The 15,726-nt window shown below is 32.6% G+C and overlaps 2 protein-coding genes across 5 annotated transcripts in view; both read right to left on the bottom strand.

Annotated features, from left to right (window-relative positions):
- The window catches only part of LOC125675046 (tRNA N(3)-methylcytidine methyltransferase METTL6-like), a 50,842-nt gene extending 38,540 nt beyond the window's left edge, over window positions 1–12,302 (bottom strand). For 3 of the 4 annotated variants that reach the window (XR_008801916.1, XM_056160496.1, XM_048912523.2), the window contains exons 1-4: window positions 12,224–12,302; window positions 2,734–3,746; window positions 2,323–2,451; window positions 1,363–1,533 (exon numbers count right to left, since the gene is read on the bottom strand). Coding sequence is in view for 3 of the 4 variants with exons in the window: in XM_056160496.1 (XP_056016471.1) it covers window positions 1,363–1,533; window positions 2,323–2,451; window positions 2,734–3,144 (711 nt within the window). In the remaining variant the exon portion in view is untranslated. The remainder of the gene's footprint in view (window positions 1–1,362; window positions 1,534–2,322; window positions 2,452–2,733; window positions 3,747–12,223) is intronic. The other variant, XM_056160495.1, reaches the window with a different exon arrangement.
- Window positions 12,303–12,786: 484 nt separating this feature from the next.
- LOC125675048 (sperm-specific protein PHI-2B-like) lies at window positions 12,787–13,721 on the bottom strand. Its single transcript, XM_048912525.2, has one exon. It carries the CDS (start codon window positions 13,686–13,688, stop codon window positions 12,906–12,908), a length of 783 nt encoding a protein of 260 aa, XP_048768482.2. The 5' UTR covers window positions 13,689–13,721; the 3' UTR covers window positions 12,787–12,905.
- Window positions 13,722–15,726: the final 2,005 nt, after the last annotated feature.

Below are 15,726 nucleotides of genomic sequence, written 5' to 3'. Positions count from 1 at the left end.
TAATATTTATGCATTTTAATTCTGACACTATGAATATTTTATTCACATGTATGTGCACATTGATTTTATATTATCTTTCTTTCACATTTGTAAAGCGCTTTAGAGAACTAATGTTGATAGGGAGCTATATAAATCTTTTAATTACAATTACAATTACACCACAACATCGACAGACATGTTACAAATTGTCGTCCATCTGACCTGAACAGCAAAGCAAGTTAGTGAACAACAATGGGCCAAATGAAACCAATTAGGTGCATGTGCCACTGCAATCAACATCTGTGTAAATGGAGGACCGACATAGGGACATTGTGGAATTAAATGAAATTCCCCGCAACCGATTCCTAACCATTCCTGGACACACTGGCCAACCATGAGTGCCGACAACTTGGCGTGCTGTCACAAACTGCAATGTAACGAGCGGGCATCTGCTCCTAGGATGGTCACCTAAATTCCCTTGGTTTCGAGATACCCCACTAATCAGGATTAATAGAATCCTTCATTAATACGAGTGTGGGATAGGGAAATTCCACAAAGGGGACAAAATTCACAGTCTAGAACGAAGCTTCAATGTAAACTAAAAACCCAAGGTTGTCCACCAGAAAGCAATACAAAATTGAAATTTAAGAAAACAATTCAAAATATTTTACTTCACCGTGTAACGTAAATCAGAGAAAATATGACATCACAATCAAATAATATCGCAACAGTGTGAGATAGAAAAATCTCACATGGCTGTCTCACATAGGAAAAGTCGATCTCACACTGGTGATAATGTGAGAAAGAAAAATCTCACATGGCTGTCTCACATAGGTAAAGGCAATCTCACACTGGTGATAATGTGAGAAATAGTTGTCTCATATACAACATATTGCTGGGCTACATGACGCATTATCAGAGCAATGGCCATACTCAAATTAACTTCATTCAATCACTGCATTTTGCTCTACAATCGCTTCGAAATTAAATGTTGTGTAGTTGATCTGTACTCTTCCAATGTTCGATTTGTAATTAATTACCAGCACATTTGGTACAGGAGTATCCTGTATGCATGCTTTCTTGAAAAATCTGCTGAGAGCATGCAGCGTCGAGTGTGGTCACAGTCGGCTGAATTTTAACTGAAGAATATGTTCACGGTGCACAGAGGTAGCTCGGTGTCAAATTTAATTAAATTTTGTTCATGTGTCTAAAAATTATATTACAAAAACCCAACTTGCATTTTTTTTTTTTGCTAGTATATGTACTTTTTTCTGTAATACCTTCTAGATTTCTTAATCATGTATATAGCAAGACATGTCTTGATGATTTTTTAACACATTGTAGATTTCCTTATATAATGTATATACCGGTACTGAGACAAACCTTAATGATGTTTGTTAGGGCAGCCTCCATTTTGTCTGGGTGTATGGCAGACAGGACAAAGATCATAGACACAACATCTACCGAGTCATGTGGAATGGTCACACTCAGGTCGTCACTTGTGATGTCACACTGAAAGGCACAGCATCGTTCTGGGTCGTAGTCGGGATTGTCCTAAACAAAATACAAAACTACAAATTTCTGAATATTTATTTTGCAAATGTAAATGTATGGCATTGCTCATTTTGCAAACATCAAAAACTCTAATATTTTTTTTATTATCATTATACTTTTGGGTATATATAATAGGTTACGTTTAAGGAAATATCTGAAGGGCACATGAGAGGGCTTATCCCTCTTAAAAATGAATAGATTTGTTGTATCCACATATCCCAAAATAAAATTTAGTCTGATCTACAATGTACACATACACTTACAATCTTTATTGTTTATACTTATATATGTCTTAACCACCCAAGTACTATGTAGAGCGAGATTTCCCTCTTCCCACTTTCATTTAGAGGAAGATGTTGCATGACAGCTATTCTTTTCCTTATCTACACCCATCCCCACCCCTCTCATCACACTCCATTAATATATAACATCAGGATGATCCATCTTAGTTAATTATCATTTCCTCTCCCCTAGAGGGTATTTTCTGACATTTGTAAACATGTGTACGATAAATTGATAACTCGTGAGAAACTTCATAGTATTCATCAATATTGGTATAACTCTTAATGCATCTATAGGTTGATAATACAATGTAAACAAGACATGGAAGTTCAATTTGAAAACTTAACACAGGAAGAAATTCATCCCAAGAAATGCTTTTTCTGGAGATTTATGTCCCCTCTCAGAGTAACAGACCCAGAATGTAAGCGAAAGTCTCTCACTTTAAATCAGGAGGGTTGACACATACGAATACTTGTATTTCCAGTTTAACTCTTCCATCAAACTTACCTTTACAAACTGTACAGCCCTGGGAGAGAAATCACAAGCATAGAAGAACACAGAGTCATCCTCGTGTAGGAGGGGCCAGATAAAGTTCCCCACCCCACAACCAACCTCCAACATTGTCCGTCTGCCTGTCTGTACGAGTGTAAAATGTATTAATCAAATATATAAACTTCCACAACATATACATGTCTCACTAAATTAATCATTTCCATTACCAGTTATTACTTTCAAGAAGAGGTAGTCATACTGTCTCAATTTGATTTCAATTAGTTTATCGCATTTGGTATTACATCACTCTGCAAAGGTCCTTCAATGAGTACAGAGTATTTTGTTCACAAATAAGAATTTCATTCACATTTGTGAAAATACTTATTCTCCAATGATTTTACATATGAATTAAGAAGAATTGAGTACCTCTGACTCCACAGGACACAATTCATCAAATTCTCGCTTCGTCCAGTGGCGATCCTTGAAGAACTTGGTGGTGTTCCTCTTGTAGAACAGGTCCCAGTTCTTCTGTGCTTCTCTTTCCAGCTTGTTCTGTTTAAAATCTGACACACAATTAACATCCCTCCTTAGTTTCGTAATCTCCTGCCCCGAGAGAGTTCGAGCAGAGTGACAGAAATTCTCCTCCAAGTTTCTGCTCCTTGTTGTCTTCTCAGATGCATCCTGCTCCGATTTCGTGTCTGTGACAGCCATTTTCTTCACCTCCATATTTAGAACATCCACTGATGGATCTCTTACATCATGATCTACAGCATGTGCTGAATTTTCATCAAAATCAATTTCACATGTTCCATCTTGTTGACAGGAATTGTTATCCATATTTTACTTTGATGAATTATTTACCCGACAAATTAATTTCAAACTTGATAAAGATTTTGCTACATTCATTCACTCAAATAATGACCAACTTGAAGTAATGGGGCACAACTGTATCCTGTAATTTTGTTAAATTCCCGCAAGATCAACAACTCTTTAGCATGCATTGCTTCATACTGTTCCTTTATATCATGATCATAACCAATCAGATGACAGATACCATGTGTTACCATGACAGGGAGAACTTCCTGTACCCTCTGGTTGTTTTGACAACACTGTTGGGAAATGTAAGGGATTCCAAGGTATATATCTCCTAAATCCAAGACACCATGATCTGGAGTAGTGGGTAGTTTTCCGGGCTCAAGGTCATCGTAAAAGGGAAACACTAAGACGTCTGTTGGTTCTCTCTTTCCTCTGTACGTGGTGTTCAACTGAGTAATTTTCTTGTTGCTTACACAGGTAACTGATATATCATATGCCTCTACTTCAAACAGCCTGCGTAGAAGGTGGATTTGAGATTTTAAAAGTTGCGTGTCAAGGGAAACTACTCTCTGCAGATTTTGAAACAGTAAGGACATGCTATATGTGAAGTTTCATATTTTCACCTGTAATCAAAATGTATTGCAATATGTTACATCATATCATTACATTTATCAATAATACATGTATGTATGGTTTAATCAAATTTCATTTTCATTTAGTTTGTCAAATTATCTTAATTGTTTAAGTGTGTCATGAGGGTATGAACTGCAACGCTTCACACCGGCCTACTTCATTATGCCAGCGTGAAGCATTGCAGTTCATACCCTGAAGTATTTTCAAAATTTAAATCTATTTCTTATATTCACATCTACTGTACTTTCAATTCTGTTAGAATTCCCAGCCAGTAAAATAAACATACTATATCTATCAAGATTGTTCACAACTGCAACACATTCATGAGGAAATTGTTATCACTATGATTTGCAAAGAAACATCGAAAATGTAAATATTATAGCATCAGTATAGGGGAGATAGGGAATGTAAATATTATAACATCAGTATAATGTAAATATTATAACATCAGTATAATGTAAATATTATAACATCAGTATAATGTAAATATTATAACATCAGTATAGGGGAGATAGGGAATGTAAATATTATAACATCAGTATAATGTAAATATTATAACATCAGTAATGGGAAGATAGGGAATGTAAATATTATAACATCAGTATAGGGGAGATAGGGAATGTAAATATTATAACATCAGTATAATGTAAATATTATAACATCAGTATAGGGGAGATAGGGAATGTAAATATTATAACATCAGTATAATGTAAATATTATAACATCAGTAATGGGAAGATAGGGAATGTAAATATTATAACATCAGTATAGGGGAGATAGGGAATGTAAATATTATAACATCAGTATAATGTAAATATTATAACATCAGTATAGGGGAGATAGGGAATGTAAATATGATAACATCAGTATAATGTAAATATTATAACATCAGTATAGGGGAGATAGGGAATGTAAATATTATAACATCAGTATAGGGAGATAGGGAATGTAAATATTATAACATCAGTATAATGTAAATATTATAACATCAGTATAATGTAAATATTATAACATCAGTATAATGTAAATATGATAACATCAGTATAATGTAAATATTATAACATCAGTATAGGGGAGATAGGGAATGTAAATATTATAACATCAGCATAATGTAAATATTATAACATCAGTATAATGTAAATATTATAACATCAGTATAATGTAAATATGATAACATCAGTATAATGTAAATATTATAACATCAGTATAGGGGAGATAGGGAATGTAAATATGATAACATCAGTATAATGTAAATATGATAACATCAGTATAATGTAAATATTATAACATCAGTATAGGGGAGATAGGGAATGTAAATATTATAACATCAGTATAATGTAAATATTATAACATCAGTATAATGAAAATATTATAACATCAGTATAGGGGAGATAGGGAATGTAAATATTATAACATCAGTATAATGTAAATATTATAACATCAGTATAGGGGAGATAGGGAATGTAAATATTATAACATCAGTATAATGTAAATATTATAACATCAGTATAATGTAAATATTATAACATCAGTATAATGTAAATATGATAACATCAGTATAATGTAAATATTATAACATCAGTATAGGGGAGATAGGGAATGTAAATATTATAACATCAGTATAATGTAAATATTATAACATCAGTATAATGTAAATATTATAACATCAGTATAGGGGAGATAGGGAATGTAAATATTATAACATCAGTATAATGTAAATATTATAACATCAGCATAATGTAAATATTATAACATCAGTATAATGTAAATATTATAACATCAGCATAATGTAAATATTATAACATCAGTATAATGTAAATATTATAACATCAGTATAGGGGAGATAGGGAATGTAAATATTATAACATCAGTATAATGTAAATATTATAACATCAGTATAATGTAAATATGATAACATCAGTATAATGTAAATATTATAACATCAGTATAGGGGAGATAGGGAATGTAAATATTATAACATCAGTATAATGTAAATATTATAACATCAGTATAGGGAGATAGGGAATGTAAATATTATAACATCAGTATAATGTAAATATTATAACATCAGTATAATGTAAATATTATAACATCAGTAATGGGGAGATAGGGAATGTAAATATTATAACATCAGTATAATGTAAATATTATAACATCAGTATAGGGGAGATAGGGAATGTAAATATTATAACATCAGTATAGGGGAGATAGGGAATGTAAATATTATAACATCAGTATAATGTAAATATTATAACATCAGTATAATGTAAATATTATAACATCAGTATAGGGGAGATAGGGAATGTAAATATTATAACATCAGTATAGGGGAGATAGGGAATGTAAATATTATAACATCAGTATAATGTAAATATTATAACATCAGTATAATGTAAATATTATAACATCAGTATAGGGGAGATAGGGAATGTAAATATTATAACATCAGTATAATGTAAATATTATAACATCAGTATAATGTAAATATTATAACATCAGTATAGGGGAGATAGGGAATGTAAATATTATAACATCAGTATAATGTAAATATTATAACATCAGTATAATGTAAATATGATAACATCAGTATAATGTAAATATGATAACATCAGTATAATGTAAATATTATAACATCAGTATAGGGGAGATAGGGAATGTAAATATTATAACATCAGTATAGGGGAGATAGGGAATGTAAATATTATAACATCAGTATAATGTAAATATTATAACATCAGTATAATGTAAATATTATAACATCAGTATAGGGGAGATAGGGAATGTAAATATTATAACATCAGTATAATGTAAATATTATAACATCAGTATAATGTAAATATTATAACATCAGTATAGGGGAGATAGGGAATGTAAATATTATAACATCAGTATAATGTAAATATTATAACATCAGTATAATGTAAATATGATAACATCAGTATAATGTAAATATGATAACATCAGTATAATGTAAATATTATAACATCAGTATAGGGGAGATAGGGAATGTAAATATTATAACATCAGTATAATGTAAATATTATAACATCAGTAATGGGGAGATAGGGAATGTAAATATTATAACATCAGTATAGGGGAGATAGGGAATGTAAATATTATAACATCAGTATAATGTAAATATTATAACATCAGTATAATGTAAATATTATAACATGTAAATATTATAACATCAGTATAATGTAAATATTATAACATCAGTATAATGTAAATATTATAACATCAGTATAGGGGAGAAAAGATGCACAGTCTAGGATGAGGCTTTGCCAAGGCCTACTCCATGACTTCTGTGTAAATTCACTATTCCACACTTTATAAGGCATGATAATCTTATTCACATTTTACCCACTTTATAGTGTATTAATTCAGGAGGTTCGAGAAAATTCTAAATTATCAAAATCCAAAATATTCTACTTCAACATAGAACATAAATCATAGGTGCTATACTAGAAATGAATAGTGTCACAGCAGTGCAAGATTAATAGAATCTTTTATCAGAACTAGTGCCAATTAAATCCAAGACAGCAAATCTTGTTTCAGAGGTGATGGAAATTCCACTTCTGGGACAAAATTCACTGTCTAGGAATCAGCAAAGCCTCATCCTAGAATGTGAATCTTGTCCCTAGTAGAAATTCCCAATGCCACACTTGTACTAATGAAGGATTTTCTTAATCTCGCATTTATATCAATAGTGTGAGATCAACTCTGTCCATGTGAGACAGCCATGAGAGTTTACTAGAATCCTTCAATGAGTGTGAGATAGGCAACTATTCTTTGTAAAATTTGGAACTGTAACCAATGAAGTTTTGATTCTTGTGTGACTTTAAAGCTGTATGACCCGATGTCCATGTATTTTTTTGTACATAACTACTTTAAAGCAGATTAATTACTTTATAAAGTTATTAACTTTCCCTTAATTACATGCTTGAAAAAAACTGCATTTAAAAGAAAACAGTGCGAATATTATTTAGAAAGTAAATATAGTGGCTACATATATAAATCATCCCATAATAGACGTCTATAAATAGACCCACGAGCGTCAGGGGAATCCCAACATGATGTATTAACTCATACGGAACTGTCTAGTTTTAAGGCTGAAAGAGCGTAAAACAACGAATTACTAAGAGGTATTTGATATTTTTATTTCTATTAAACTTATGGCACGGTACTGTTATAACAAAATACACAGCTTTACACAGATAAGACCACCGATGATCTGAAAGTTTGAACTGGTCACGTGACTGTCACTTGAAATGGCAGAGTGACGCGGTTATTTGTAAACATCGATTTAAAATCAAATTATTTGGGTTAAAACAGGTGAAATAATTTATGATATGTCGTACAGTCTCATAACTACATACGTGCGATGATTTAATAGCGTTTTTACGAGATGGAAAAAAATATTGTAATTCGGACCATACAGCTTTAAAGGGACTGATTCACGATTTTCCCCAAAATTCTTTTTCACTTTTAATCATCAAAATCTACTGTCTAATGTGTTTAAAAGAGTTCACATAAAAATTAAGGCTATACATTATCACAGAAGCTCATTTTAGTGAGTTTATTATTTGTTTTGTAAACAAAGATTGCGGTATGTTATTGTTTACGAAATTTTCAAAAGAAATGGATATCGATCTAAGTTTATCATCTTTCACATTTCAAGCATTTTGGGGGTCATCTAAATGTTAAAATTTGTGACTATGCAAAATTAAGATGCTTTACATTACAAAATCAATATTTCACGTGTTGGTTTGTATACATAAAAAAGACTCGAGCCTTTGTTAACATAACACAGATTTACGGCTAAAATATTGCTTTTATTCTTGCATTTAGAAGATCAAAATTTTGGCTGTCAATATCAAATGAATTATATTTTTATGTTTACTATCAAAAATGAAAATATGTTTTTGTCAAAAATCGTGAACCAGTCCCTTTAAAAGGAAGTTAAATTTTGTTCCATTCACCTGAATTGAAATAATATCCATCTTTGTTCCATTTTTAATGTTAAAGTACTTATTTCTTTCTTTCTATTAATGAGAATGTTACACATTTCTTTACAATTCCTTTCATATTGATGTAGAATATTCTCAAAAAACTAGCCTAGTATAGGTATAATTGATCCATATTAAAGCTATACATGCCATATTGATTAGATATAATTATTATCATGATCATAGGAGTTAATGCATATTTTTTTATTGAGTTATATATAACAAGAGACCCAAGGGCCACATCGCTCACCTGAGTTACCTTGGCCTATATCTGAAGACTTTCTATATATATTTGCATGTAAAACCTTAGTCCGTATTGTGGCCCCAACCTACCCCTGGAGGCCATGATTTTTACAAACTTGAATCTGCACTATGTCGAGAAGCTTTCTTGTAAATCTCAGCTCTTCTGGCTCATTGGTTCTTGAGAAGATGATTTTTAAATATTTTCCCTATATATTTCTATGTAAAACTTTGATCCCCTATTGTGGCCCCAATCTACCCCCGGGGGCCATGATTTGAACAAACTTAAATCTGCACTATCTCAGGAAGTTTTCACATAAATTTCAGCTCTTTTAAATTACCCACTGCTAAGAGAGCGCACATTGAAGTTCAATTTATGATGTAACACTGTCAGTTCCGGTTTATTTCATCAGCAGCACTGTAAATATGAAAAGTCACAAACAGTTAAGTTTGGAGCAGTATAGATTTTAGCCCATTCTTTCGCAAGAAGAAATTAATAAAAGAATACGTTCAGTCAAGTCGAAGACCAGGCAGACGGTATACGTTTCTTCATACAAATGTCTCAAACCTAAACTTTTCATTACGCAAATGATGGATCCACAGTTTACAGTTTTTTCTTTTCAGATGACTTGGTTGGGTCAGGAATTTCGAGAATTTTTTTTCTTTCACATCTCCCCTTCGCATTAGTGCTTGACAGGAAGGCATCAATCTATTTATTCGTAAAATCCACCACATGCATGCACATCTTTGATTATCTTAGAATCTCATCAAAACCGGAACAGACGGTGTGACGTCAAAATTATTGATTTTTGTGGTCTTGAATACAAAAGAGTTCCACATCATGCCATGGCAGCCTCTATAGAGAGCGGGAATATAAATTTCTAATGTTTTCAAATTAGCACTGATATCTAGGCCATATGTCAACAGAATATATGACAAATTTTTATCATAAGATTAATCCATATAATTATATTATTACTACAGTAACTTGATCTGAAGAGTCGGATCACATCGTGTTGACAGGCGCGCATCATCAGATATCACATGAGACACTTTGATCTAATGATCCACGCCTGTCAACGAGACGTAATCCAACTCTTCTGATCAAGTTATTGTAGTAATGATTAAAATTTATTATACATATACCCCTTTATGAATTTTAAATCCACATTTATAAGATAATAATCAGACATACAGTGAAATTATATTTTGTGTTTACAGTTTTGTTTGTGACGCAGTCAATATTTTCCACAAATAACGTTGCTTTGATGCATTGTGACATCATCAGTTTCAGAAGATACTGACAAACTCCCCGTCGAGGCCTCATTACGTCACCTACGAATAGACCTCTCCTATGTGACGCACCACAATATACAGATTTGTATATTGTGAGTCCGCGATTATCACGCAGACAAATTACATTAAAGAAGTAGTTCGCAGTTAAAAGTTTGAAGATATTAATATTAAGAGCATTAATATAAAAGTATGGATTTTATTTTAAACATAAAATGATCAAAAGATCATTAAAAAGTAGGGAGACTCTGTTCAAATTATTGTGTAAAATAATGAACTTGTTGTTTACGTTCTTGTTTTGAAAGTTGTTTACGTTTGACGTTATGTTTTTTCGTCATTCTACAGTGACGTCACAGTATACGCGGTCTAAGAAATCGCTATCCCATAATGCCTAAGTGGAAGAGTTTGGTTTGTGAGCAAACGAACTCTGGTGGAAGTTTGAGGATACTGATGCGGAATCAGAAAACCAGTGTGGTGATCTGGAAAACCGGATCTCACTCTGTGAAATCCACAGTATCAAAAAACGAAACATTGATGGTATATAATCCTATCATTTATCATGTAAAAATAAATTTGGGTTGTCTTCGATACCCATTAAAAATAATTTTTAATACAACTAAATATTGTAAACTAAGCCTCGTCCACCGTGATGTTTCTAATAATTCTTTTCCTAGGCACTTTGCACATGATGTGTGTTACTCCTTCATAAATACACATGTAAAATCATTGTTCTCCCCTTGTATCATAAAACAGACCATCTATTGTAATAATTTGCAATAGCTGTCAGAAATTACAATACATGTAGTTTATCATACTGACAAAACTTTGGTCTGGTTTCCAACATTGATTATATCGTATTTTGTTTAACATCCCACTTGAGAATATTTTAATCTGACATATGGAGACGTTACATTGCCGGTGGACTGAATCCAGAATTTATATATTATTTAAAAAAAAGAATAGGAATATTCTTCTGACTACAAAATTGAAATCCACACAAATATGCACATTTTTTAAGCTAATATAAAACCTACAAAAATAAACGATTTTACAGTGTCAGACTGTCAGGTATGTTTTAAAAATCATTTACAATGTCCCGTACTTGAATTCATCGAGCTGGTAGGGTAAGGGCATACATGACTTTTAAATTAGTGATAGCATCAATGCCATAACAATTTCTACCTAAGTATGTCAGCAGTTCTACACATCAAGGAATTTATTCAATGTTACTCAGGAGTGACGGCCTATAAATTTTTTAATAGCATTGGTCAAAATGATTTGTAAGGTTACTGGTTTAACAATATTACAAAGACATTCGGAAATTCTCTTCGGGTTTTCCCCTTTCTAAAAGTTTATCGACTCGGCGACTATTTCTGTACAATACCAACTTCCCAGGGAGTTTGACATTTTTGCAAGCGCCATGATGCGGGAGTTAAAAACCTTGTTCTAATAACCAGCGAAGGTATTTTTTAAAAAGGGGCTTATTTTGGACTTTAGGGGTATGCAAGACATTGTTGACATGTATATTACAAATATGGTCAACAAAAAACTAATTAAATCAACTCATGTAGCTTATTCGGAAGGGGGGGGGGGGGGGGGGGGGGGGGGGGGGGGGCTCCTGAACCCAAGCACCTGTGGCATCAGATTGAATGAGTAAAAGTAAAAGTAAAATAATGGATATATTATATAAAGTAATTACGAAAAGTCAAATCTGTGTCTTGTAAACCTCTTTCTTTTTTCCCCTCCCCCATCGTTTTACTTGTTCAAGCAATGCAACACATTGACATTCTCAACTGGAAATTATACATACTCATATAATTCGAAAATTCTAAGTCTTTACTCTGAGATTCATACAAGTGTTTAACTGTTAAGACGTGTACTATTCCCAATTTCTTTCCCTCCAGAATATGCAGAGAAAAACTTACATTTATGATTTTTGCACACCTATCATCATGTCCCATGCCGTACAGTACGCGTAATGAAATTGAAAGTATAAATAAATGTTAAAACCAAACGTAGTATGTTTGTTCCGGGATATTCTTTTCTAGTGTAGTGATTTATATTTTTCCATTTCAAAAAATTAATCTACACTCATATTACAGGTATGGGCCCTTATTCACAATATATCTTACGACTAAGCTAAAAGTAATTATCTCTGATAATCAAATACCGACCACAAGATCGTTTTATAAATCATGGATGTACTTTACATATTAATTAAGAAAATCTACAAGAAATAAAAAATATGAAAATTAGTGTTCGTAAATTTTGATCTTAGTCGTAAGATATTTTGAGAATAGGGACACTGACTTCTACTCAATGAATAATAGATATAAATAGGGGGAAAAAACTCATCCATATATATAAATTATAGTTTTCTTTTCTTTTAAAATATCTTTCTTGGTTAAAATTCAGATACCTATGATAATAATACTCAGACTAGCAACAACAAAAAAATAAAATAAAAAAATACATAGACCAATAGGCCTAATGTACATTACAATTTAATTTTAAATGTTTCTCAATAATTCGTTTTGTGAGGCATCTTTTCGAAAATTTTGGGTGGCCCTTAAAAGGGCCGTGGGTTTTAATCAGTGAACAGGCTGCTCACTTGGCCTTTGCTGCTTTCTTTGCCTTTCTTGGGGACTTGGGCCTCTTCTTTGCCTTGGGCTTGCTTTTCTTTGGCGACTTCTTCGCTTTGGCCTTGGGCTTCTTGGCTTTCTTTGGCGACTTCGCTTTTTTGGCCTTCTTTACTTTCTTTGCTTTGGGTTTCTTTGCTTTGGGTTTCTTTGCTGCCTTGGGCTTCTTGGCTGCCTTCTTCTTGGGCTTTTTAACTACCTTCTTCTTCTTAGGGGTTGCAACTTTTCCCACTCTGAAGCGTCCACTGGCGCCAGTGGCACTGGAGCCTTTGGGTCGAACGAGAGCTCCGCTCTTAAGTCCCTTTGCAAATGCTGCTTTCATTGCTGACGACAGGTGTGTTACACTCACCCCTTTGTTGTTTGCCAGGATGTATTTTCTGATGGCCTGAGCTGAAGATCCTTTGCGGTCTTTCATTGCAGTTATGGCAGCACATACCATGCTAAGGGTCGTTGGTTTGGCGGCTTTCTTGGCTGCTGCTCTGGGCTTTGATGCCTTCCTCTTTGGTGACTTCTTGCTAGGCCTAGCCTTCTTGGTTTTCTTTGGCGATCCACTTCGGCTGCGGCTTCTGCTTCGACTGCGGCTACGGCTCCTAGACTTTCTCATCTTAGGGGTTGCTGGAGCAGACGGCTTGGCTGATGCTGGTGATTTCCTAGCTACAGCTTTCTTGGGTGCTGCCTTCTTTGGAGATCGACTTCGGCTGCGGCTCCTAGACCTTGACTTAGAACGCGAACGAGATCGGGATTTTGCCATTTCTACCGAACTGACTAGAACTCTTGTTTGAACAAGAATGACGGCTCTCGCCGCTGACGCTGAACTTATTACAATAGCGCGGACGTAAAAGAGAGCATCCTTACCCGGATGCTGAGTTATCATGGCGGATTGTGAAAAATCCAGTTTTGTGTTTCCGATGTGCAAGTTTTCACGATTTACTCATCGTGATATCAAGATAGGCATTCCTTTCTACTAATACATTTTTACGCACACTTGTGGAGATTATTCTAGAGTACATAGTATTTTTCTATCGTGATCTTGTGATAAATAACAGCGTTTTATTTGAGGACATTTGGGTCATATTTATAGATATGTCAACTTTGAAGCATGATTGTATTTTCATGCTGCAACGTACCATCAATTTTATTAACTTATATATTCGCACACATGTTAATCAAAATGAATTTCAAGAAAAATTCGAATTCATTTCGATATTTCATGGATTTTTTTTTCAGTGATCGAGAAACAACTCAACCATTTTTGTATATCCGTTACCGTTGCCATAGAACCATAACAATGACAAACATCACTGCAATGTAAATAAAAAACTATTTCTATATATTGATAGATATATTGAAAAGACTGGGTACATTGTTTTAAATATGAAATAGTGATAATGATAATAATAATAACCGAAATCGTGATGAGATGCATGCAACATGAGATCTGCATATCTGTGCAATGTACGTAAATAGGAGTATTTCGTATATTTTCGGTATTTGTCACTAACTTGAGTATCAGTTGTGTTTTAACACTTGAGTAAAAGAAGATTGACTGTAAAATTATAAAATAATCAACATATGACACGTTATACATGTGCTTTAGCTCGTGTCCAGGTCATGCTCGATGTATTTAATTAATCATGGAGGGGTAGGGGTAGCGAAACCATGTTTATTTCATTAAAATTTAAGAGAAGGTAAGGTTTTGAATAAGTACTTATTCTATGTGGTGGGTTGGGGTGGGGTTTTTTTTCAAATAAAAAAAGATCAACATTTTGAATAAAATATCTCTCTCATCAGTCTCTGCAACCATCGTAACATTTTCGTAGAATTGTGATAGATCTAGATAAATCTGATATTTCTAAACAAATATGCATTGTGTTTTTATCATCAAAATTCAAAAGGGAAAATTGGCTCCAACTTTGATCATAGATATAGATCTAAGTAAGTTCCCAAAGAAAATTTCCTGAAGCTCTATAATATTTCGTGTAAATTTATCTTTCAAAACCTTCCCTTCTCTTAAATTTTAATGAAATAAACACCATTCTGTTTAGAAATTGAGGATTTAAAGAGAAAAAAAACCCAACAAAGTTATGATGAAATATTGCAGAGAGATAACAATTTATTCAATACATAATGTTGATATCTTTAATTCGAAAATAACATTACATAATTGCCAGACCATTTAATATGAAGAATAATGAAGTACTCTCAAACCTCTGTGTTAATCATGACTTTACAATATACATCTATATACATTCTGAAATTATTTCTGGGATCATGCAGTGTGTTTTATTTGATCAAAGTTGATCAAGAAGTGGGGTTTAGGATAATTTTTTTGAAAATTGTTTAATACATGGTTTTGCAATTTTGTATGAAAATTTTTAGAGAATTCTTGGGAACTTACTTGTGGCCAAGTACTGTACATTTAATGATTTATACATGTATTTATTGATGAAATATTTCATTTCAAATTTAAATGACAAAAAATTTAATGGTGCCATTCAAAATTCTATATCAGTGTGCTCCTAGCTGCATATTTAAGCACAGTACTTTACTTCAATATCAGTGTTTTATGTATTTCTTGGTAATATGCTGAGTTTATAGATGTAGATTCACATGAAATATAATAGATTCTATATATATAGATCTATATATATTAAGTATTTAAATCAGACCCTTTGAAATAAAAGAAACTCGACAGTACTTGGTGCATTAAGTGCCGATTTTATAATGTATAAATTGCCTTTACAAAAGTTTGTTTTTTCATTTTTCATTTTTTTTTTTTTTTTTTTTTT

Source organism: Ostrea edulis, chromosome 3, assembly GCF_947568905.1.
Source record: "Ostrea edulis chromosome 3, xbOstEdul1.1, whole genome shotgun sequence".
Taxonomy (NCBI): domain Eukaryota; kingdom Metazoa; phylum Mollusca; class Bivalvia; order Ostreida; family Ostreidae; genus Ostrea; species Ostrea edulis.
This window is presented reverse-complemented; position numbering and strand designations above follow the sequence as displayed.